This window comes from Aythya fuligula, chromosome 1 (assembly GCF_009819795.1).
Source record: "Aythya fuligula isolate bAytFul2 chromosome 1, bAytFul2.pri, whole genome shotgun sequence".
Lineage (NCBI taxonomy): Eukaryota > Metazoa > Chordata > Aves > Anseriformes > Anatidae > Aythya > Aythya fuligula.
The window spans coordinates 188,823,048-188,848,685 of record NC_045559.1 but is presented as its reverse complement, the minus strand read 5'-3'; the positions used below and the strand labels follow the sequence as shown (position 1 = coordinate 188,848,685).

The window sequence follows — 25,638 nt, the reverse complement described above, 5'->3', positions numbered from 1 at the left end:
GCTTGTGTCCGCCCCTGGACATGGCTTGAATCTCATTACAACCAGCTGGGTTTTAGGTGCTCTGTATGTCTTAGAAATCTGGTAGTGACAATGTGAGACTTCTGCTTCTTTTTGTTTATTTGGTACTCCCTGATTTTTGGCATGACCTTTTGTGGTTTCTTACTTTGACCGTAGCCCTTACAGTGGAGGAGGCTGGGCATCTTTAACTTTGTAGTCCTGCATTCAGTGCAAGTTCCTGTTTTTGGTAGAAGTATTTTCAGAAGTAAGCTCCAGTTGAGTCCCTGCTCGGATGGTGTTGAAAATGGCTACTTAAGTGTGACCAGAATATCTATGACCAAAACCATTCTTTCTTCTTTCTGCCCTCTGTAAAGATCAGAAGAGGTGTGTTTCTGTCCCAGCAAGTGCTGCTTGAGCTCCACCCTTGTTTCTTTGTGGTAGTAGCTGGAACTCGGTTTGCTGAAGTTACATTTTGCTCATTTTTTTGCCAAGTTAACAAGATGAACAGAGTTAGAGGGAAGGCAGCACTGTCCAGTTCAGGCTGTTGCAGCAGATGGGCTTGTACCATTGAATCACAGAGTGTTGTCACCTGCGTAGCCATTTCTTTACGTTCAGGGGGAACCTCCTGACCACCCATCCCCTTGTGCATTTCTGTGTTTGACATGAATACATGTACAAAACCTAACTACAGAGTTTACAGCCAGTCTGTGCACTAAGTGTTGTAAGTTGCCAGTTTATACTAGCACTGGAAGGATTAGTTCATGGGTTTAGTATGTATTTTGGTGCTGAAATGTCCTACATGCCATTCTAAATACCAGAGGTGTTACAATCATCTTTCAAATGTAATGTTGTTCTTGTATCTATTAAAAATCATATCCAACCATCGTGACAGAGACATGGGCCTGAATTACATTAAGAACCCCCATTTCAGGCTGCCAGAACTGCCATGACCAGCCTCTACAGCCCACCACCCACCTTCTAGCTGAGTAAGTGTACATCCCAGTGCAAGTTAATTTACTCCTTCAGTAAAATAGAGCACAGTAACTACAGAGCTTGCTTTCCCCAAGGAAAAGGGCAGTTGGGGGGGTAGGGGCAGGAGGAAAAAGCAAGTGAAATAAACTTAGAGTAGCCGAATTGGAAGGGACCAACAAGAATTACTATGTCTACGTTGTCAGCATCCGCTGCAGCAGACATAGCAGCAGTAACAAGACTTCTACATGCTGGGGAATTTTTAAAGATGAGCCAGCTTACAAGTCTGCAACTGGATGAGGTGGAAGAATGGGATGAGAAGATTACCTTTGGTGGTTTCTGATGTTTACTCCCCCTTTTCTTTGAACAGCATGGAGAATTAACCTATTTCACAGTTGCCTTTGCTAGCCTTAAAGACGAGCAGTTTACAAAATGCAGTTTGGGTTTGATGATGCTCATTTCCCAACTCAGATGAAAGCAAAATAAAGAATAAGCTTCAGCCTGACTGAAACACGCCCTTGATTTACTCTAACACAAGCAACTTTCACCTTAGATGGAATGGCTTTTCTCTTCGACTTTTAAAATAAGTTCATCTGCAGCTGTTTGATGAATTTTCACTGGCAGCCAAGGATTTAAAGGACACCCTTTAAACTATACCTCATAGAACACAATGAATAAACAACTTCTGAAAAGTAGAAACAGGCAAAACAACTGAAAGTAGTAATGTAGTAATACCAACTGAAAAATAAATTTATTTCAGGAAAACTATAAACAATATATACAAAACGTAAGTTTAAAAGTTGGTTCTTTTTGTTTACAGGAATGTACAATAGTTTTGCTGATGTGCCAACAGGATCAGCATGAACTTATTACACTTTGGTGTCCATGAGGATATTGCCATCCTTGTCCTTTACTCTTACTCTCCCAGAGACATACTTGGTTTCCTGGTGTCCATTCGTATACACAGTCTTAACAGTACCATCTGGATACTCCCGTCTCTTAAACTGTGATGTGTGTAGCTCTCTCTGGCCATTATTGAACTCAATAGTTTTGCTTCCATCTCTGCATTAAATACATGTATATAAGTGATTTTTTTTGTAAAAATTATAAGGACTGTAAGTAGGCTTAGATTTATTCTTGGAACAAGCATTAAATACATAAGCCTAAACGAAGAAATTAATACAGTATTTTTGAAAGGCCTCTTTTATTAAATACCATCCCAGGTGGTTGGTACTCAAACATGTTTCTCCAAAACTGACATGGCTTCTTTATACTCAAGAGTGTCTGCTATGCATTCTCTGCTCTTAATCTATTTCTGCAAAGGTCCAGGAAAAGTTTAAAATAATTTTTTGAGCAGTCAGATTGGGTGTCAGACCTGCTTGAGGCCTTAAGTAACTTCTCACTTGTAATTCTAGAGAATGCTTAAGTAACTTTTTTCTTACTAGAAAATAGATACAGGCATTCAGTTCTCCATCCTCTCTATGATACAAGAAAACGCAAACAGTAAGCAAGCCTTCTCAGTCCAGTATATTCAAATATAAGCTTTTACAAATACATCACTCTATACTGCCTCTGGCAGGGAGCTCTTAACTACTGCTTCCCTGTCAGCAGTCTGGGTACTTGAAAACAAAGCTTACCGCTGAACACGAACGATAGTGCCATCTGGGAAGATGCTTTCTTCTTGCCCATCCGTAAATAAATTTTTGATAGTTTGATCAGGGAAAGTGATTTCTTTCTTGCCATCAGGATAGTGTTTCTCTGAAATGTATTTTGAGACAATATTACGTAAGTACAGGAGTGTTTTGCATACATATGTAGTAGTTTTGAGGGTTGGCTGGGTTGGATGATTTCTTTACCTATTTGTCCATTTGAAAATTGCAAGACCTCCAAGCCATCGCAGTATGTAGTATGAGTAGTCTTAGCATCAGCATAATAATAAATCTGCAGTGAACAGTGCAAATTAACGTATCCAGTCAGGAACTGTGTGCATACACACACGTATAAGTATAGGGGAGAAGGTGTAGGATGCATACCACTGTTTGATCAGGCATAATCTGCTTCACATCCCCATTGAAGAAGGTTATTGTTACGGTCTTCCCATCAGAACCCACTTTTTTCCATGTCCCATTGGGAAAAAATATGAGGTGACAGCCATTTTTCAAAACCTTTTCAACCTAATGAATGGAATGCAGAGATCAATATTTAGCCATCCCATTCAGGTACCCATTCATCTTTCACAGCAAGTGTCTCACAGAATTTCAAATGCCACACTCTCATTTTACCTTTCCATCAGGATAAGCGATTTCTCTCTCTATCTCTTCACCGTCTGTATGCTCAGGTCCAGATGGTGCTGGCACAAAAGCTTCATTAGGAGAGCTGTCCTGAAATGACACCGGTAATATAAGCATAAACTGAAGTGAAACTTAAGTTGTCATCATGCAACTGTTTTCCCTAGGCTGACAAGCATTCTAGGAAATGTGAAGCATGAGGGTAGGAAGACAGGTCTGGGAAGTCATAAACCCAATCTGGATTTTATGCAACATCTACTATATGAGGTACTCTGGCTAGCAGTAGTTTGTCTGTGGTCAGTTTTTGTCCAAGCTGTAATGGAATTCAGTGCTGTAGTGTGGTCCTCAACAGACTGAAGTTATCCATACAAAGGCGTGAAACAGCTGATGAGGTTTTATAAAACCTAAATGCTACCTACAGCAATTAAGAATTCTTAAAAAATTCTTGGATGGTTTCTCTGCAGGGAACATAAATAGTCAGGTTTTTCCCTCCTCTAAAAAAGGTAAACATTCTGCAAAATTCTAGGGAGTAGATTATTACTTTCTTTCCTTTCCTCAGCCAAAGAATGCTGCAACAGCTAGAGAGAGGTAAAGCACTGACTACTATATAGCTTTTAACTGCAATTTCGTTACCAAGAAAAATAATATAAAAAAAATGAGTCAACAGCTTTCCAGGTCACCCTCCAAGTACTCATTTAAGTACAGATAACTTCATGGGGTTTTTTATTTGTTTTGTGTTGTTCTTTCCCCTTAAAAATCGAGATACAAGACTTACTACCATAAAAGTCCTAGAAGAATCTTCTAGTGCCGCTGTCTCAGAGTTGCTTCTGTCCTTAGCAGGTGCTGAGGCAGGCATTTTAGAAAGCTTTCCTACTCAGATAAACGTAAGGAAGTTAATTTGGCCAGTAAAATTAAAGTACAGTTTAAGTGTTATATATGAGATGAAGTTGTACAGGACACCTACATTTCTTTAATGCAGCAGAAAACGAAAGCAGTACATTTATGAAAAAACAGCATTTCAGCTCTCTGGGGCAAGTCATTAGCTTCACGTATTAGCAACATGCTTGACTGAAGAATCATTGCAACCAACAAAATACTTGCACTTTCTCTCCTATTTCATTTCTAGATCTATAGAGGAGATTCTTTTCCACCTAGGGATCTTGGTAACATTCTTACTAGCCATACCTTATCATCAATAAAGCAGGACTGACAATCTTTCAACAAGAACAGTCTTTGGCAGACTTTTCCTGTGTCTTCCCTAGCTTTCCAGAATGATTATCAAAGTAAAAACAGCATGGGCTTCAATTCTGGATTGTACTCCTCTAAGAGGTAACATCCTGGTTATCTGCCTTTAGAGATGTCAAAAAACAAACAAAACCTACAACCCTCCAGTTGCTTGCTATGTTTGCTGATTCATTAGGAAGGGATATAGCAACAAATGCTATTGCCAGCTAACTGCAAAGAAGGAAACCAAGGAACAGCAGCACTGCTCCCTCTACATTTATTTTCTGTTAACTCTTAAAGAATTTGCTGATTAGACAAACATTTATACCTTTTGCCTGTGAATAATTTTTGCCACTTATCTTGCCACCCTTCTGTGCTGGAAGAAGTGAAGATCCAGTTTGGCTTTTCAGGCCTCTATTTGGTAGACTCTGGAAGGAAGAGTTATTTGTGGGTTATGTGACTTTTATTCAATAACTGTTCACTTGCAATAAAATTTATACACCATTTGTCATGAAACTAACTGCAAGCTTTCTTCACGAACTACATTTTTTGAGATTCAGTCAGCAGAAGGGTTTGCACGATGTAGCCCAAGCTATGTTTTGGAACTCTTCCTCTGTCTGCTGCCTCCCTACCACCAATTACAGAATGTTAATTTGGTACAAGCAATCCAAAATAATAGTTTTAAAACTCAATATAACTTCTGTAGACAATGAACTGCCTGATTTGCCTGGCTGATCCTTGAGGTACAAAAGTTCTCAGGTTATATCCTGTCTATGTACTTTTCCTCTTATAATTGCATCATTTTGAATTTCAAAGATGACAAGTTTCTCAACAGAACAGATACTGCACATAATGATGCCTCCTTGGAGATCGTCAGAAGCCGTGTGGACGTGGTCCTGGGCAGCCTGCTCTAGGTGTCCCTGCTTGAGCAGTGACGTTAAACCAGGTGACCCCCAGAGGTCTTCCAACTCAACCATTCCATGGTTCTGTGAACATTTACAGTTGGAGAGAACGTGAGATTAATCAAATTCTGTGTCTGGCACCACTAGTAGACTCCCCGAGATTAGTAAATTAAAAGTTGATGTCTAGGTTGTGGCTACTGGATTCCAACTTTATGATCCAAAACCCAGAGTATTCACAGCCACCAACTTAAAACACTGAGATGAAAAACTTACTACAGATTCTGCTCTTTTTAGAGTCACCCCAGAATTTTCAATTTTCTTCTTGCTTCCAGCAGCTTCTACTTTTTTCCAGGCTTCAAGACGAAACCTCTCCATAATTTTGACTTCCTCTTTTAGCTCCATGTTCTCGTTTACTAAGGCTTCTATTTGATCCTTCAGGCGTCTATGGGTGGTTGACCATTTTGCTTCTTTTCGTTTTAAATCTTCCTGTAACTCTGCAATCTGCTGTTTTAAAGCCTTAGAAAAATGCACATTTATAAGTGAAATAAGATCTTTTTTTAATATATCAAAAGATCTTCATGTTCTAGGAAGAAACGTACAAGCAAAACGAAGAAAAACACATACAAAAATACTTGTACTTAGCAGCAAAAAGAAAGATCTGTGTAATAGAGACGATGAAAAGTAGGGGAAGTTTTCTTCCCTGAAAATGGTAGGATCAACTTTAGGTATCAACTCTATAAGCTGAACTTAATCAGAGGATGTCTTTCATTCCCCTCTGAGCATCCTTTACACTTTATAGATTGGCCTGCACAAACACGCTTCAGGCAGAAATGTGTTATCTTTAAGGCTACCCTCCAGAGGGCCCTTAAAAGTCTTGGCACTGGAAATAGGGAGGATACAAACACACAAAATACACATAAATCTGCCTGGCCAGTTTAGCAAATGTTACTTTGACCTATTGAAGTAATGTCAGGAAGGTGACATACCCACATGTGAAGTTTCAAACAACTTGTCTGTATGCCTAACATACCATAAATCCTGACAGTGAAGAAACATACCATTTGTATGTTTCTGACCTTTAACAAACTACAAGTAATCACAAAACACAACTTTGAAAATTGTAGAAGGTAACTATTTTTACCCTGGAACAGTTACAAACAGAGTAAAATTCAAGTATGGTTCTAGTTTGCATTTTGATCCATTACCATAATAAAAACTTGCAGTGTTATATTAGCTACAGTAATTTTGTATCAAAGACAAAGGAAATTGTACCATAGTCAAGTGCAGCTTTTATTGTGGAAATGTGACAAAACGATTTGCTTTTTTTGTTTGTTTGTTTGTTTTTTGCCTTGAAACCATCACATAACATTGTGAAGACCATAACTGCTTTCTCAGTTAGGCTGTGTCTACAGTTCCTATCTTGAAATGACTTGCAACCTTTCAAATTAAGTTATAAATTAGTTCTCAATTCCCTTTAAATTAATTTAGATTTTCCTGTGTGGACAAGAATAATAATTATCATTTTTATACCTGAATTTCATCACGTTCTTTTTTGTCTGGAATTGCTCTAGCTTCTGTGGTATATTTTTCAAAAACTTTACGCTCCTTTTGCAGTTTTTTCATTTCTTTTTTCCTATATTCTTCTATTTCAGCCAGTTCTTGGGCTTTCTGCTGTTGAAAGTCTGCAATTTCTTTCCTGTAATTATAAAACAAAGCTTTTTTTTTTTTTAGCCCGACTCCTACAAGTCTGGAGTGAGAAAATCAAAAAACTTTGAATTTTGCAGTCATTGATTAAAACCCAGCATCTACTACCCCCAAGAAGGTTTAACTATAAAGAGTATTAAGCAGTAAGAAATGTCACACAGATAGCATTCGAAGTCCAATTGTTTCCATCTTCTAGTCACAAAAGTTACCCTGAATTTAGCAAAGCTTCACCAAAATCTGCCAATAGTCGTTAAAGCAGCAGAACACCATTCCCCCAAAAGCAGTGTGAAAAAGAATCAGCCATTACCAGGTCCCACATGTTAGCCACCAACACGATGCTGTTTCCAAACAAAATAAATGTGACTGTGGTAGGAAGTAGGGAGCTTCCTTTAAGTCACCAGAGGATTATTTTGCTCTTTGCCACCTGGAAGTCACCAGGGGACTGAAATGAAGTCAAACTCTGTACACTTGAATATTCACTCCATAGGAAGAACCATCGATCACATCAGCATGAAATCTGTTTTGCAAGACCAGTTTGGGACTGTGCTACTGCTCAGAACACCGCTCAGTTATACATGAGGAAATTCTCCCAGGTGTAGCCTTCAAGGATATCATATTAAACCAGTAGGAGTTCTTAATATTATTCCAAGATTGGCAATTTGTGAGTAATACTGACGGTTTAATACAGCCATAGAGCAACAACCAGTTTCTTGACCTGTCTCCAGTTACTGAAACACACCAATTATTTATCCTTATCACTGTAACACTATTTAGGTACAAACAGGACAACATGGAACATACTGTTAGTGAACACCCCAAGTTGTTTTCAATTAAAACTTTCCTGATTTTCAATTAAAAATTACCTGATACTTGCCAGGGCGTGCTCTCTTTCTTCACGGAGTTTAGTTAGAGTTGTGTTTTCAGCTCTGAACCTCTCAATTTCCATTTCCAATTCAATGAGTTTCTCTCTCAATATCTGGGATGGAACAGCGTTTCCTACCAAAGGACAATCAGGTGCAAGTTGTCTAAGCAGCCTTTGACTGAAGTGAACAATTACCACAGGCCATTTAAAATATATATACTATTCTATAGATAGAATTTTCTTGCAATACCACTGCTAATACTGAAATAACATAGAAGGAACATTTAAAAGCACCCTGTGCTATATACTCAAGGGTGGTGAGGCCCTGGCACAGGCTGCCCAGAGGAGCTGTGGATGCCCCATCCCTGGAGGTGCTCAAGGCCAGGCTGGATGGGGCTTTGGGCAGCCTGGTCTAGTGGGAGGTGTCCCTGCCCATGGCAGGGGGCTGGAACTGGGTGATCCATAAGGATCCCCACATCCAACCCAAACCTTTCTATGTTTCTGTAAGTACTTGATATACCAAGTGCATCTATCACCTTTGTAGAACTAAGTCTGTATTAGGAATTGGAACGTGAAGGGCTTCATGTCAAGCTAGAGAAGTTAATTAAGGTGTGTTGAGGGCAAAACATCAAACAGGAAAAACTCATGGCTCTGAATTTTCCAAGTTGTAGTCACAACACAAACTGCTCACACTGCCTCTGAAATATCTTTAAGAGGCCCATAATCATATCTGTGGGCTTCTTTGCCATCCCATTTTTTTGATCAGCCACAGCTTAACACTCATTGGACTTCAACAGTCTGCTTCTGAGTATGCAAGTGAAGAGCCTAAGCACTGACACTGCAGTGCAGTCAGTTGCTTCGTTCACTCTTAAAAGCTGCCAACCATTACTTCCCACAAACAACACAGCAAATTCAGTTCTCTGCAAAGCAGTAAGTAGATGTAGTAGCTTTTATATGAATTTCTAAACAGAAAAAAAATGCTAAATGGGTTCAAGCTCTGCTGCAATGAATTTACCACCTACCATCATCTACCAGAGAAGGCATACTAGGCTATACCATCATGTTGTCACTGAACAACTGCATTTTTAGCAATCTTGCATAAATACAACTTCTACAGGAGCTCTTAGAGGCAGCCCTTCCACAGACTCATTCTGCAAGCTACAGAATGGCTAGATTGCACCAGCCACACAACCAGAAGAGATGAAAAATGCCATTCCCTGAAGCAGGAGTCTGTACTTAGACTTTTTGGTGTAAAGTCAAGTTGCAGAATAAGCCTTGGAAAGAAAAACATGTTTTCTTCAGCATTTCCTACCAGTTGCTGTTCTCTCAGCTCCCGACTCCTGTTCCACATTCGATTTGATTTCATGCTCTGAGTGACAGCCTGCCTTCTGCTTCGGTTTCAGCGAGGGAAACAGTTTCATCATGAGGTTTGAGGCCGGAGGCCCGTTTGCATCACTGTCTGCTGCAGGCTGTTTGGACAGCTCATCTCCCTTCTTCGAGGCAACTTTTCTCTTTATTGCTTTGTCTGGGACAGCTGTATCATTCTTGCTGAAAAAGTCTGTCTGTAAGGATGTTTTAGTATATTTGTCAGGTAAATCATTGTGAAAATAATATTCATCAAGATCACTCCATGTCCTTTCGTCATCAAACTCGATCTTACTCCTATTTATACAAGACACGCTTCTCTGATGGTCTGAAGTTTGTCTAATCTTTTGCTTTGACACTGTGCTGCAGTCTTCGTCTGACAAGTCACCTCCACATTTGCTTTCTTTGCTGGTATCTGTAGAACTTCCGCATTCAAAAAACCCTGGATCACTTTCTCTATTGCTCTGAAAGGATCCCTTAACATCTTCATTTTCATTTTTTAACGTGGTCTCAAATTCCTGCTCAGAATCTGTAGTCGTATCACCATTTTCCTCGTCTTTATCTTCATTTAGAGTCCATTGAATACTTTTTAAAGCAGGAACTGCTGTCAAGGAAGAACCTGAAAACATCACACTGTCTGTTTTATTCACTGGATCCTTCAGTCTAGAAGCTGTTCCTGAATTTGAGACTGCATGTGTAACTGCTTTATTATTTCCCTGTGTGATACACTCTGCCTTTTTATTTTTCGCATTTATAAGTTTAACTGCAAGCTCCTTCACTTGCTGCTGTTTTGCCTTGATAGGGGTGGAGGACATTCTACGTCCTTCTGAGGCTTGCTGATCTTGATCTAAGATCCTTTGCACAAATGAGGAATTACTTGAGAAAGATATTTCATCTGCAGCTTGTTCCAGAAACAAAAATTCATCTAATTCTAGATTTTCTTTTTCCTTTTCTTTTTCCCAGTTTTCCAACTTATTCTGAAATGAAACTTCAAAAGACAGTTCTGAATCTTTTACAGGGTGACCTGCAGGACATTTAACATTAGAAAAGGCACTAGCCAGCTCACAAGACAACTGAGGCTTTTCCATGCCAGGTAATTTTTTTCTGATTTTGCCAGCATTAGACTTAGCAAATTCCACTACGTTCTCTTTATTTTCTATTTTGTGGGTAATTTCTGATGGGAAAGAATCTCTCATCTGTCCATCAAGATTTTTTCCTGGTTGCATTCTTGTTTCTAATGGCACGGTATTTTTTCCATTGTGATTCCTGAGTACAAGGGTCTTCTGAATAGGACAATATTTCGCTTTATCAGGCTGGTTATTTTTTTTACGTGGCATAAGAGGGCTCCCAGAAACGAGCTCTTTGCTAGGAGGCAGGCTTTTCTTTTGTATTTGTGATCTGTCCACTCTAACGTTTCTGTCATCTGAAACCCTTTGTGGAGGTTTCAACATGCTTTCTCCAAGCATTGTTATCTTAGATTTGGCATTAGTGAACCTTGTTAAACCTTCTCCTCTTTTCAGAAAGGGTCGTTTGATCACTGGTTTTTGAATGGCTGATCCATTTGTCTCCTGAAAGTGGATATGGAAAATTAACACGTAGAGAATGTTAAAAAGTCCTTTACACAGTTTTAAGATTTTTTTTTTCCAAATAAACCCCACATATCAGTAGGAACTTACATAGCATATTTCTACTGGGTTTCTAAAAACATCTTAAACAAATGAAGTAGTCAGGACTTGATTTTTTTTAATTTTTACAGTAAAATCTTCAAATGTGAATATTGCAATCAGTGTTAGCTTTTGATGCTAGAATCTGCCTTGTATGTTTTTAAAGCATTCATCACTATATACTGTATTAAATAAAAAAAAAAAAAAAGAGTTAAAAGTTAAAAAAGAAATTTAAAAACCTGTAATTGCTGGCTTTGCTTCAGACGCTGCTCCTCTATCTGTATCTGTTCTTCCAGAAATTCTTCAAATGTCTGTTTCTTCTCTTGAATCGCAGCTTTAATAGGTCTAGAGTAATTTAAAAAATCAAGTCTTACGTCTCTACATAATTTAACTGCGTTTAGCATCCCAACTATTCAAAGGCCTAGGGCGCAATTACATAAAAAATGACGAATTATGAAGTACTTTAGTCATTAAGTGGCAAAGTTAATCTGAGAAATGATACCACTAGCCGCTTATCTTTTGATAAGTGGTTATCAAATCCCTGCTATAATTAATACACATCTAGAAGCACCTTTATGCAGGCTTTGCTGTTTTTTCTTTCACTGCTTTTCTCATTGACCCATTCTTCTGCCTGAACCACTGAATTTTCGCTTGGATTTTAGTCACACTGCTCGTTTCTGCAGTATCACCTTGCACTGGGTCTGGCTGGGACAGAGTAAGCTTTCTTCACAGTAGTTCACATGGTGCTGTGGTTTGGATTTGTGACTAAAACAGTGTTAATAACACATAAATATTTTAGGTATTGATGAACACTGCTTGCATAGCATCAAAGCTTTCTTTGGTTTCTCACACTGGCCACTTCTCTCCCCCGGCAAATAGGAGATTGAGGGGAACAAAGCCAGAAGAGCTGACCCAAAGTGACCCAGCAGATATTCCATGCCAGGTAACGTCATGCTCAGCACTGAAACCTTTGGGCTTGGTTTTCTAAAAACAGCTGTTGTTCAGCAGCCAACTGGGCATCAGTCTGCTTGCTGGAGGTGGAAAGTGACTGCCTTTGTAACACTTGGGTTTCTTCCCCTTTCCTTCACTTAGTAAACTGTCTTTATTCTCAACCCACAACTTCTTACACTTTCACTTTTCAGATCCCCCCACCCCATCCTTTCTGCTCTGGGGGGGAGGGATGACCAAGCAGCTGCCTGGGTGCTTAGTTGTTGGCTGGGGTCAACCTACCACAGCTTAGAACAAGATTTCTGGTCCTTGTGATGACCAGACAGACAAGGCAGAGTTTCAAAACAGCACCAACCACTACTTTTAGTCCATCCACTCCATAAACAAAGCTCCTACCACACAAGAGAAGGGTTCTCCCACAAGCACTATTATTATTTCTTAGCCATACCCAGATGCTTAAACAACTCCTGGTAATAAACTAAAAAGTCATAGCCTTACACTCCTCCTTCACATTACATTTTTTGCTATCTAATAATGGATAGGAGATTGTAATACATCAAATTGGGAACAGTAATTATAACTGCTAATATGCTAAGCCTATACTAAGATGTGCTTCTGAACTGTGATTACTCCACGTTTCACACACCTCTTCAGCCAATACACAATGTCACATCTTTCACAGCACACGCAATTTCAAGACAGAGCCTCTCTTACTACTGGTCTCCACCATGCCTAGCAAAATGGAATCCTTGGCTGAAAAAGCTATACAAACTGAGAATATTAGACTCTTAATTAATCAGGACTCGGAATTCAATCAAGCTTGTGTTCGGTATTTAGAACTGTAAAAAATAATGTTCTGAATTACCTTTCCTCTGTATTAGTCACCCACAACTGTTTTCCTCTGCTGGACTTTTCAGAGAGATCTGCACCTTCCACACATAAAGGATCATTGTGTGGATCTTCAGCCTCCGTTATTTTTTCCATCCTTTGTTCTGGGCACCACATGTTTTTTCCTATGAAATTGATAGAATACTGTTGTTGTTGTGCTTTTTTTTTTTTCCTCCCCAAAGCAAACAAATCCGTTTTCAGCTCATACTTTAAGCAGCACTCAGATCAGATTAAAGCCAGAAGGGAGCTTCATGGTCACGTATTCAGGATTCCCACACAAAGTGAGTCCTAAAATTTCCCCAATTCAATTCTTATTTAGTTTTGAGCTCTCTTTTTAAAGGAACATTCCGATTATGTATAAGTTTTTTCCACACAGCTTAACAGCCCATTCTGATTGTTCATTATCTTTGCTAATGTATTGCTTAAAGGTAAAATAACTGAACAATTTTGAATGTCTGCTCTACTGAAAAGGTCTCGTATCAAGATTCTGTTTCCTTTGTACAAATGTAAAAATTAAGATCAGTTCATCTTTTTGCAACCTCTTAGACCAAGACCTTGGATTAAAAGCTTTGAAATACGATGAAACGCTATCTCATACCTTTTCTCTGAAACCTCTACAGGTTTACAGCAATCTTATTAAACAGCTAGATTAAAACCAAAACCCCATTCCAATTATAGCAGCTTAGTAGTTGTGCTGGTGTCAATGGTAGAACTATGAACAGAAAAGGTGAAGAACTCTAATGCATTTCTTTTACGTACAGGTAAAATAGTCATGCAGTGGCATCTCTTTGCCAACCCATCTTGATTCCTGACCAGTTCAGTTATTAACCCTCACGGTGGAGTTGGACTGGAGACATTCTGTATCCCTGTATAGATTATTTCAGTATGCCACATGAAAACATGGGTTCAATCAGCACAACTCTCAACAATGAGATACGTTCTTAGTTACTTAACTTGTAAAAAATCACCGTTTTGTGTATGTGGAGAACAACTATTCAAGGCATAAATTCTGCCTTCATTGTGATTCTGATACCCAGATGATCACAACCAGTGAAAAGCTGTCAAGCCCACTGAATGCCTAGGTCTTTTGATTTTCAGCCATCAGAGTAGAGCTTGCAATTACAAGAAAAACACACCGCTGTTCCGCAGGAGAAAAGAAATGGCACTAAAGGGCAGGAACCAGCCTCTACTTTTACATTCCCAATCAGACACAACTCATTAGGCAATCTAGTTATTGTTCTAAGACTAAACCCTAGTTCAACTTTCTTAGAGTAAAAGAAAGATAACCATTAAATCAGGTAAGACTGATACTACCTGCAAAAGAAGATCCCCCTACCTCAACTCTGCCAGCTTTTTCCAGCCCAGCACTGTGCTCTCCCTTTGCACACAGCAAATTGGACTGGAAAACTGATCCTGTTTACAAATGTTTGTTTTTCAGTACAAATCAGCTCCCCAGTCTAGTTCAGTTCATCACTGATTGAACAAATTTGTTCTGCATGAGCACAAACAGGGAGGGTATTACTTCATTTGGATACACTGACAGCTTACAGCAATCCAAAGTATTGTGCAAAACAGCTAATCAAAGAGGAAATCAACTGCTTATTTTACACTGTCTTTTATAATATATTCCTCAAAACAAGGCTCCCATCATTGATTAAGTTACAATTACTCTTGGCAATTTATAAAAGGATTTTATAACAGTCCTTCTACAGTAGCACTCATTTATCAGCCACTCAAAAGATGCAGCGTTTGTCTTTGACTAATCAAGTAGTCTTAAGGTGAAGAACACTGAATACACTTTCAGATTTTAATGAAGAAATGAGATCAAGTTCTTCAGTTTACTGAAGTATGCCTTATACTTTCTTTCTCAACTTACCAAGAATTGCTGTCTGGTCAGACACCATGCTAAGTAGCTTCTGCTGTTCTTCCATCAGCCTTTGAAGTTGCTCCATCTGTTGTTTCTTTAGCTGTTCCTGCTTCTGTTGTTGCAATTCCTTCAGCTTTTCAAACAAACAAAAAAATGTACCAGAGGACATTTATTTATGTTATTGTACTTAAGACAAATATACCTAGAATGCACCGCAACATTAGAGTCATCACGCCAAGAGGTATTTCTTGTTTTAATCACGTTCCATTAGCTAAGTGCAACATGATGGAAATTAAGAATACAAAGTGCTTTGATGAACACAATTTTCAGTTCTATCTACAGATTGCACATACTGTTTTCAGTTTGCACAGTCAACAAATCCACTCATCTTTAATTGACCAACCTGCAAACAAAAGGAATTAGAACAATCATTTCTATAGTATTAGAAAAACATTCAAATTCTGCTCTTTTAACATAACTTGGATGTGGTGGTTTTATTAAAATGTGAAATACCTCAAAATCAAGAAAGCTTTAAAAATGTATATATATCAGTATTCTTTATATGAACGTATCAGTAATCTTCAGTCTATCTGAGATCTTGGAAATAAACATTACATGTAAGTTATATATATTTTTAAAATAATTGTTAACATATATTAGATTGTCAATGACTTTCCAAGACAGGAGACTTAACAATTCCTTTACAGATGCCCTTAACCAGATAATGTGTGTTAGTTAGCCACTGCTGGATACTGCTGACATAACAAAAACAGTGAATGAAAATTTTTCTTACATGTAGAACAGGGATGAAAAAACCTTTTATAAGCTTAGCTGTGGAATTATACTCTAGAGATTCACTCTTTGCCCCCCACACTTTCACTTGCACAAACAAAGATTTGCACTGAGGCAACTTCTAGAAGGGTGGACAAGGAATTGAGTTCTTCATCCTGAACAGCAAGACCTATTAAAGTGCGCCTTAATACCTTCAGCTAACATAATTTATATCTGCTTATTGGGGAGAGCTATAAGCAAATGTATTGCCAGACACAGCGGATCAGCTGGCAGGCTTGCTTTGGAAAAAAAAAAAAAAAAAAGTAACATCACAGGGTTGTAATTCCGGGCCTTTTTGTCCTATTGTCTCAGATCTGTCTATATACAACACCAACTTCTCTCTTCAGCTAAACAGAAACAGGTATAAGGGTGCAGACACACATACAATGAGAACTAACGGCAGATGTTGCTATAGCTACAAGAACACACAACTTCACTGTCTTGTGAATTTCTGCACTGAAGCACTCCCACTGTAACGACCAGCATCCCACTGCCACATTTTTAAGTGAAGAAATAATGGAATATTGTAAAATTGTGTTCATCTTTCCTGGTTAAGAATACATATATTTTTGAGAACAAATATGCTGGCACTAAATACAATTCATTTTGAACTGGAACCTGTGCCAGTGAAAACCAGTTAAACTGGCATGTCGTGAGGAGGACACCAACCTTTATGCATGCATAACTGACCAAGGGCTTGCTCTTTAAGCCTACTGTGTTCCATACATGGAAAAGATTTTGCATACTTTCAGGTATGAAGAATCATATATAGGACCAACATAAATCCTAATTTATATATGTCAAAGAATTCTAGAACTTTTTGTTACCTGTTCAAGCTTCTGTAAGAGAGGATCACAGCAATCGGATTTATTCCGACCATCCACTTCACCACGGACAAAGTCTGTTTTAGAACTTTCTACATTATATGCTGCTGCTGGGAGAGATGTTTCAGCGGTATCCTGCTGAAGTGTACAAGAGCTGCCAGGCTCCAGCATCTGTTCTTCACACAAGGAGTCATCACTTACAGAACAGCTCTCTGAAAGATGCAACCCTTCAGCAGGGAAAGCCGGGATGTTTTCATGTCCAGATAATAAATTGTCTGTGTTGATTTTCAAACCAGCAAAAGTAGGATCCAAGAAGACTCCGGCACGAGAACTATCGAACATGCAATGTGCAAGGAAGTTTCGTTCACTACTCAGATCTTCAACAGCTGGCATCTTGTAACTGGTATTCACATCTACTTGCTGATGTAGCGACAACATAACACTATTATATCTTGGAGTGTTAGGACAGCAAAATTTTCAAAGCCATAGGCACCTGGCGTGGATGATTACTTATTTTTAGCACCTAGAAATTAAGCAGATATACGAAATGAGAAATCTACAGTAGCAGAAAGTTACTCTCTTATAACTAAAGTATTTATAAAAATCAGTCACCGTCTACTTTTCCCTAGGCAATAGAAACAATTCGGACAATTACTAATGAACTTCCTATGCAGGAAGTCAGCACAATCCAACATTTAATCTTAATTGCAACTGCGCTCAAATAAATAATGCCTCAAATATTACAGAGCTGTGTATGATATCCTGTTCAGTAGTACAGAGAGGGGTTCTGAATCTAAGAGGGTCTGCAACAGGAGAGAAGGGATTTGATGTGGTGAGAGATGTCCATTATCGGATCCTCGTGTGAAAGCCATGCTGTAATTATGTCCATATAAACACGATCCTGTTTCTGTGAGTATTTCGATGCACACTTCGCATCATTCTCATGGAAATTCTGCGCCCTTGCTGCCTGTTAGCTTCCCCCTCCCCTTCCCATCATCTTTTATCGTTATCACTCGGCTCTGCTTACCTCTAACGAGTCCCAGGGCGATTAACTCTCCACCTCCACACACAGTGTGTCCTGTCGCTGTGTCGTTTGTCGTGCCGCAGGGAGCACAGAGGTAGGGCTACAGAACAAAGGACGCGACCGCAGGAGCCCGAGTCCCCAACAGCCCTGCGGGTCAGCGAACAACTTTTTAAAGTTTCCTCGTTCCCGAGGGATCAGATCACAGCGACTCTTGTTCAACCCTTGCTGAACCTCCCCACACGCCCAGCGCCCCGCTGCCCCCGTCGCCCTCACAGCGGCCGCTGCGCCCCCACCTCAGGCACCCTCACGGCGCCAACCCCCCCCCGGCGCTGCCCCCTCCGTCTTGTTACAAACCTGCCGCCATCTCACGGCCTCCCGGCGCCACTCGCCGGGCATGCCGGGAGTTGTAGTCCCGAGGCACGGCCTCCCCGCCCAGCTGGCGGGTGGCTCCGCGGTGCGTGAACTACAGCTCCCGAGGGGCTCCGCGCGGCGGCTGAGGGAGCTGGGGCTGGGTTGGCTGGGGAGGAGGAGGCTTGGGGGGAGCTCATTGCTCTCTGCAGCTGCCTGAAGGGGGTTGTGGAGAGCTGGGGTCGGGCTCTTCTCGCAGATAACCAGTGATAGGGCTAAAGGGAATGGCCTCGAGTTGCACCAGGGGAGTTTTAGGTTGGAAATGAGGAGACATTTCTGCTCAGAAAGAGCAGTCAGGCACTGGGACGAGTTGCCCAGGGAGGTGGTGGAGTCACCGTCCCTGGGGGTGTTCAAGGAGAGGTTGGACGTGGTGCTTGGGGACATGGGTTAGTGGGTGACAGTGGTGGCAGGGGATGGTTGGACCAGATGGTGTTGGAGGTCTCTTCCAACCTTCATGATTCTGTGGTTCTAAACACATCACCTGCATGGTTGCCCTGAGGCTGGGTTCTGCCTTAACAAGGGGAGCTACTGAGCTGGGAAAGAGGATTTCTACCCGTGCCTTTTAAAAGCACAGCATCGTGTTTAATCCCTTGACATCCTCATGAAAATACAACAAAGCTTTGCTTTCAGTATTCCTGCACGCTGAAGGCCTGACAGGGCTCAGGGTTGTTCATGGTCTGGTTTTGGTCGACAAAAAATTACGTTGGGCTCCCTCTCCATGCTAGGAGCACAGTCCATTGCTGACAACGATCCCTAGCTTGCAGGTTGATAACTACAAATTAACTACATAGCTACATAACAACTATATAACTACAAGTTCACGCGACTTCTGAGGTCGTTAGGGCCTTATGGATCTCCACCAAGCTAAATTAAAACTGTAAGAATTAAGCCAGAAGCAATTGTCAGCAGTTTTCCTTTGCATAACTTTCTTATCAGCTATGAAAGTATTTACGAGCTGTTAATTCTCAACACACACGTTAATTATAATCATTCTCTGTTTGGATTTTGAATTTGGGAAAGTTTGCAGTTCAAAAGGAGTAAAGCCAAACGCTTTGCTAAAACTCCATGATGCTTGATCCTCTAGGGAGATAGGAGAAAGAAGAGAGGCTGATATTCGGAGGTCAGTAAAGAAGGAGAATAAGGTCCTTTTCACTGAAAGGAGGGAAGAACTGCTGAGGAGGGACAGCACAGGCTCCAGCTACATTTCCAGCTGCCTGTAAGGTATTTCAAAGCTCACTTTCACTTTAACAGTGCGTTTCCTCCTTCAAGCACAGCGAGGGCTGCTGCTCCTTACTGTTCTGTTGGCTGCACTTTGCTTGGTTTCTTTATTTGACAGGGTCACGATTGCTGTAGCGGTCCCTTCGGGCATTTTGCAGGCAGGCATATGTGTGCCCCAGCCCTTCCTACCTCCCTCCACCCAGCGCTCCGGTTGCCCTTTGCCCTGTTGAGGAAGCAGGAAGATCGTTCAGGAAGAGGAACTGCCAGAGAGGGTGAGTGTAAACAGTTTTTCACCCAAATCCTAAAGAGAGGAGTGGGATCGGGGCCATTTAACAGCTGTCATGCTGGGAGCAGAGAAGGGGTGAGGGGGGTCTCCACTTCGCAGACAAACTTAGCGAAGTGAATCTGCCGTTCCCTCAAAATTTTGCATTCCTTTCTGCTTCCTGGTCGACACTACGGTTTATTTGCAGATCACTTCTCTCAAGATTTTTTTTCTTTGTTCCTAGCTGTATAGCTTTCATAAGCCAGCACAATATAAAATATTTTGTGGGGTTTTGTACCACATATGAGCTACAAATTCAGTTGCTTCTCAAGTTTCTGTGTGAAAGAGGGATGTATTGGTAGGAATGATGTTTGCGATAGCTTGTACATATTTCATTACCCTCCTAATAAGCTGTGTGTTTAGGCTGTGTGAATAGAATTCATTGTTTCCTGAGGAGACAACTTCTGGAAACTTGAGCAATATCCAGACACTGCTGTAGAGAATACGCTGAGAAATCTGGTGCCTGCAGTGTTGCAGTGCAAAGGGAGGCAGTGCCCAGACCAATACGATGCTTTTAATAAGGGAAACTTTTGGCAATGGTACATTTGCCTTTATATATGATACAAATTAATCTACCCAAGCCAAATCATATGGCTGCATCTTAAAAGATCATTGCCACCTCAGATAACATAGTATCTTGCAAAAAACCCTTAGTTAAAATACAGGAAGAAGAGGTAGGGGATTTCTGTGTGTGTGAGCAGAGTACTTTTATGGCAAAAACACTGGTAATGCCAGACAGCAGAACACAAGAGTCACAAAATACAAGTGTATAGTGATTTCGTGTGTCCTTTGATCCTTAATCTGCTGTCTGCCTCACCTAAACACATGTATCATCACTGCAATGTTGCCAGTTCTCTCAGATGTGTAGGGTAGTAGATGATTTGGAGTCCCTTTCTATAGATTACCTTTATGAGATCAGATTTTCTGTATATATATAATTGTGTCTGATAGTGTGGATTTTCTAGGTTTTCCTGAAACCCTAAATTCAAATGAATTTTGTTGCCCCCTCTCTCTTGCCATCTGAGAGTTTTTACTGCAGTGAAGAACAGCTTTATTTGCATTCACTGAAAATCCAATATGCCATAGAGTAAGAAAATACACATATTCCATCTTTGTTTTTTTTTTTTTTTTTTTTTTGGTTGGTTTTGTTTTTCCTTTCCTAAACTGGCTTTATCTCAACCCAGGAGGTTTCTAACTTTTGCCTTCTGATTCTCTTCCCTCCATCCAGCTGAGAGTGAGAGGCAGTGAGGGACTGGTAAGCTTAGCTGCTTACCAGAGTTAAAAACACACCACTTTTGAAATGCCATGGTCAGTGCCACTTAAAAATTTTCTCTGCCTTGTTAATATCTTTTGGGTTGTTTTCTCTCAACACTAAATCAAAAATGAACAGACTTGATGTAAAAGCTTTGTTGGCCTTGTAAAGGCGTTGGTGCAATTGATCAATATGAATTTCTAAGCCAAAAGAACCTGTTGGGTAATTCAGTGACAGGTTAGATTTTAGTCCTAAAAGACTGCTAGAGAAACAGTTCTAACAATGCACGTAAAAATATAAAGTGGTAAATGAAAGTAGTTCAAACAGCTTCTGCTTTCCTTTTTGAGGTTTTTAACATCGTTGTTTGTTTCTAGGAGTAGAAGGACAGGAGCTTAACCACAATCTGCCATGTATGTGGGAGCTCTCATCAATTTGGAGAAATGTCATTTTTGCTCTGAATGGCTTGTCCAAGAGAGATGGCAGTTAATTTCGGACATTTTTGGCCAACACAAGAAGTATGTTTATTTTCAAACAAGCAAGCTCTTGTTTGTTTTGCCTCATTCTGTGATTCCAGGATGAAATTGGAGAGGCCAAATACTTTGGATTTTCTTTTTTTTTTTTTTTTCCAGTTATCCCACAGTTAAAAGTATTTGTCCTTAAGTCACTGTGGAAAAAATTACATTATCAAATAGCCCTTCCAGAAATAGAAACAATTTGAGTAAAAACAAGTTTTTACCAGCGACACTGATACTAACCCCCCCCCCATCTGAAATATGGCCATGGCTTACTGGCAACCAAATAATCATTCAAAAAAAGAATTTATGATCTGAATAGTTTGCTTTACAAGCATATATTCTCTTTGTATTAGTTCCTGTAGCATTAGCAGTTTGGCTTGGAGCAGCAATGCAAATTTAAGGCAAATCTTTTGGTTGTCAGGAGTTCCCAAAGTGGTTTTGTGGCATACTGTCTGAATGCCTTTCCAAGAAAACTAAATTGGGCACGATGCTTCAAATATGTTTAGTGGGGAAATTAGTTTGGGGTTCTCTGTGAACTCACTTTGTCACTAAGTCCTCTAGCTCACACTTAGTTTTACCCTTTTGTTTACCAGTGAAAGGCTCTGAAACCCTGGAAAAGCTGTGATGTGCTGAAGCTGTGATATGCTGTATAAAGAGCTCAGTGCTCTGCATAGTGTTCTCATTTACACTATCATTTTCTTTATCATTCATCATCAGTTTTTAAAATAAGAATGACTTTACACTCACGAGTCTCCAGGAAAATTAATATGCATTGTAGTGGTTTATACTAGCCGCTGCCTTTACATTTTGTTATCATAAATTCTGCTTCTGATTAAATAAAACTTTCCCAGCCTCTAATATCTTGGCATAGTTTGTCACAAATGACATACAGCCAATTTTCATTCGATTTATTTTACAGACAATTTAGGCTGACACAGCTGAGAAGAGCAGCAGTCACCCCACATCCATCTCTCCCCTGCTCCTCCATCACTTTCAGTGCCTGTGTAAATCTTTGTTACAGTAAATTTTTGTTACATTCCTTTGTGCCTGCGTAAATCTTTGCCCTAGGCCAGAAATGAATTCAATCAGGAAACAGATCTGGATTAAATGTCTCTTGTTCTGGGTTGTTTTTTTGTTTCTTGGTGCATCCTTTTGTGGGTTTTGTTGCTGTAGTTAGGCTGTGTTTAATCTGGATCAATTTACTGAAGTTCTTTTTAATTTATTTTTTTTAAAGATTACATGTACAGCACTGAGTAGAAACATGAAAAATAGTTCATATTCTTGAAAAAACAGTTGTTTTATAAGGATACCATGTGAAAGGGGACCAGAAGGAGAGTTGTTCCAGTTTAAACTAAGATCGTTCCACTTTACTAACAGTGGATACTAACAGCAAAAGGTCAAGGTATGAGTTTGACAATTAGTTCAAGCCATGACTTGACTGAAAATGTAAGTCACACTAAATAATTTTCTGTATCTATTTTTTTAAGTGAATAAAACTGATTAAGAGATGTTCTTTGTCAATTTGATTACCATGCTGATAAAATGGGATTTGTTGTGGAACTTCCTAGAGTTGAAAAGGGAATATTTGGTGAGAAACTACTTAGGTAGGTAGTAGAAATGAAAGATTTCTTAGCCAAAATAAACTCCTTTTTTCTGTCTTAACAGGAGGGCAATGACAATTTTTGCAGACTGTGTGTTCTTTGTTAAAGTGAGGAACTTGCCCATTCAGGAGAAGACCAGGCTAAGAGCATGCATAAAAGAAAATGGTGGAGAAATTCATTATGTGATTAATCGCAAGGTAAGTTCTAGATTTATTTCTGAGATCTCAGAAGGAAAATACCAAGTGGTGTAAGTGTTGTTGAGTGTTAATCTTGCCTCATGCCGAGAAATAAGGATTGTAGAGATTATTTCTCTGTTCAGTATTTCTGCTTAGATTTCTAATGCATCTATCTCTGTAGAACTGAAATGTCTCATAAAAAAAAAAAAAAAAGAGAAAGAGAATAAGAGCAATATTCGCTCCCTACAAAAGAATCAGGGAGGCTTTTTTTCCTGAATAAAGTTGCCATGTTGGTTTTCTTCTCGCATCATCAGGGAGCAGAAGCTCTGAATAATGAGACACATCCCTGAATTGGGTTTTGGGCTTGTTGTTTATACTAATGCAAGCATTTGATTACAGAGAAAAGATGGTTGTAGAGTTAGAAGTCTGTGATACTGCAGTTGTTAATTTAAATACAGGTTTCTGTTTTGAGTATATACTGAACAAGCAGCATGGATAAATTATGACACACACAGGAATGAAATCAGCAGGCCACGTTTTGCACCCAGGAGTGTTTGTAGGGACTGTGGCCAGGCAGCATGACATGGCCCATGTCTGTACTAGTGTACTTTCTTGGTCGTCAGGGCTAAGTGGCCACATCCAGCCTGCCTTATGGGAATGGTTGTGGTGATGTTCCTCTTCCAAACCATGCATGGAAGCTGGGGGAAGTGAGTTGGTGGAGTCTAGAAGTGCCAAGGAACATGCTAATGCCAAAGCAATATAAGTATTCACATGCCAGCAACAGGGAGTGAATTATCTCACTTAATAGTGAAGGCATAATGCTTTGTCACTTCTGCCACTTGAAAATGACATTTATTTGTTCCCCCCACGAAGCTAGTACTTGCAACAAGCTCATAAATATTAGAGCTCTTCTAATCTGCCTTGGGAACAAGATAATGCATCATATTTTGATTTTTTGTTTTGTTTTCTCTGTATACTTTTTTAATTTTAAGAAGAGTATGATTAACAAACTAATTTCTCCCCCTCACTCTTGTGTAACATTTCCTTATAAAGCACTGAGTGAGTTAGTTTAAAATCTGCTGTTAATACACACAGTTTCCATAGGTGACTGTTATTTTAAAAACAAAAAAAATATTTGATATCCTCAAGAATCCATAGATTGATTTGTGCAATCTATGCACAAATTGATTGATTTTTTTTTTTAAGAAAAGGAATGCACAGGAATGTGTGAAGCAAAGGAATATCATAGGCACATTATATTGTCTGGAGCTCAACAGTTTTCATGGTAACTCTGACAATGCACATCTGTTTAGGGAAGAAAGTGAAGAATTGATGGACAACATATTGAGGTCTAGCAAGAGTATTCCAAAGACATGGTGGATTTCTTTGTCCTCTAAATTCAGAATCTTCTAGGCTGCTTTCAAGACCAGGTTAGATGAGGCCCTGCAGAACATGATCTAGTGGGTGGTGTCCCTTCCAGCCCTTTTACCAGCTTTGTTGTACTCCTGTGGACGCTTTCAAGCACCTTAACATCCTTTTTATGTTGTGGGGCCCAACATTGCACACAATGTTAGAGGTGGGTCCACTCCAATTCTCAATATAGCAGGAGAATCACCTCTTTTGACCATCTGGCTATGCTGTGTTTAATGCATCTCAAAATGTGGTTTACCCAGGGCGCACTGCTGGCTCATGGTGAGCGTGCTGTCAACCAGCACCTCCAAATCTCTTTCTGCTGAGCTGCCCTCCAGCCTCTTCTCTCTGTCTGTACCTATGTCTGGCATTACGTTATCTCAGTTGCAGCACCCAGCATTTTCCTTCGTTGAGCTTTGTGCTGTTGAGGATTGCCCAGTGCTCCAATGTATGTAGAACCCTCTGCAAGGCCCCTCATCCCTGCAGGGAGTCATCAGCACCCCTCAGTTTAGTATCAGCAGCAAACTTGCTGAGGATGCATTAAGCTCCTGCATCCAGATCACTGATAACAGTGTTGTACAGAACTGGCCCTGGAACTGAGCCCAGGGGAACACCACTAGTGACACCAGTCAGGTACAGCCCCATTGACTGCAACCCTTTGAGCTCCACCATCAAAACTGTGCAGAAAGTTTAAACTTTCATCATGTATATGATTCCAGTAAAGCAGTGTAAGGTTCTTTATAAGGCTAACAAAGCACATTATGATTGTTCAGGACTCTGTCCAGCCTTTTTTTATACTGTTATCCCAAAGAGTATTGGATTTATAACTAGTTGGCCACTATAGAGCTTGGCCTGTTATTGGACCTGCTGTGTACTGCTAAAAGGTCTACAGAACGTTAGGCACTTGGCTGCCCTCATAGCTCTGTGATTACTGTAGAAAGATGGGCACGCTCTGAAGTTAGCCATATTTTAGTCTCCCTGATGTCTATGGAGGAGTTGCAGAGGTATCATGTCTCTAAATAAGAAATGTGATCCAAAAAGGTTGTGTTTAAAATATTTCCTTTGGACTAGGATTTTACCAGTATGGACTGCAAACAGTTTGGATTAATTTTGTAGTTGTGTGTGTATAACAGTTGTAATTGTAACCTGTCTTTCAGTGTACACATGTTCTTGTGGATACAGCTGACGTCCTCAGTTGTAACGATCTAAAAACTATTCGGAAATATCAGCTGCCTGTTGTACATGCAGATATCATTTGGAAATCGGTTGAAAATGGGAAGCTTTTGCCGACTGATGCATATGAGGTTAATACATCACAAGGTGACACTTTGAACCAATGGCCAGACAGACACGGTAGGTACACTTGGCGTGGTGTAAGC

At 40.0% G+C, this 25,638-nt stretch overlaps 2 protein-coding genes across 3 annotated transcripts in view; one reads left to right on the top strand and one right to left on the bottom strand.

The window, feature by feature from the left end:
* Positions 1–1,775: 1,775 nt before the first annotated feature.
* CENPJ (centromere protein J) lies at positions 1,776–17,735 on the bottom strand. Of its 2 annotated transcripts, none has more exons than XM_032180561.1 (17): positions 17,712–17,735; positions 17,361–17,504; positions 16,337–16,856; positions 14,688–14,811; positions 12,789–12,936; positions 11,215–11,320; positions 9,259–10,879; positions 7,948–8,080; positions 6,911–7,076; positions 5,654–5,896; positions 4,807–4,906; positions 4,030–4,124; positions 3,249–3,347; positions 3,000–3,140; positions 2,823–2,907; positions 2,604–2,724; positions 1,776–2,028 (listed from the first exon to the last, which is right to left on the bottom strand). In XM_032180561.1, the coding sequence occupies exons 3-17, from the start codon at positions 16,769–16,771 to the stop codon at positions 1,836–1,838; spliced, it is 3,810 nt and encodes a 1,269-aa protein (XP_032036452.1). In that variant the 5' UTR covers positions 16,772–16,856; positions 17,361–17,504; positions 17,712–17,735; the 3' UTR covers positions 1,776–1,835. The 2 variants fall into 2 exon arrangements, with proteins under 2 accessions (XP_032036452.1, XP_032036453.1); XM_032180562.1 differs by having other exon boundaries at positions 4,033–4,124.
* Positions 17,736–19,108: 1,373 nt separating this feature from the next.
* PARP4 (poly(ADP-ribose) polymerase family member 4) overlaps positions 19,109–25,638 on the top strand; it is a 47,764-nt gene continuing 41,234 nt past the window's right edge. Inside the window, exons 1-3 of the mRNA XM_032195875.1 lie at positions 19,109–19,255; positions 22,738–22,870; positions 25,417–25,612. Of these exons, the coding sequence (XP_032051766.1) occupies positions 22,745–22,870; positions 25,417–25,612 (322 nt within the window). The 5' untranslated portion in view covers positions 19,109–19,255; positions 22,738–22,744. The remainder of the gene's footprint in view (positions 19,256–22,737; positions 22,871–25,416; positions 25,613–25,638) is intronic.

Bases quoted from the DNA above. Each gene is read 5' to 3' on its own strand.
- CENPJ (XM_032180561.1), bottom strand. From the start codon at position 16,771: ATGTTGTCGCTACATCAGCAAGTAGATGTGAATACCAGTTACAAGATG. The intron at 11,321-12,788 runs GTAATTCAGAAC...AAATTACTCTAG, and splicing joins GTGACTAATACAGAGGAAAG to ACCTATTAAAGCTGCGATTC. The intron at 4,907-5,653 runs GTAAGTTTTTCA...TCTTCCTTCCAG, and splicing joins TAAAAAGAGCAGAATCTGTA to AGTCTACCAAATAGAGGCCT.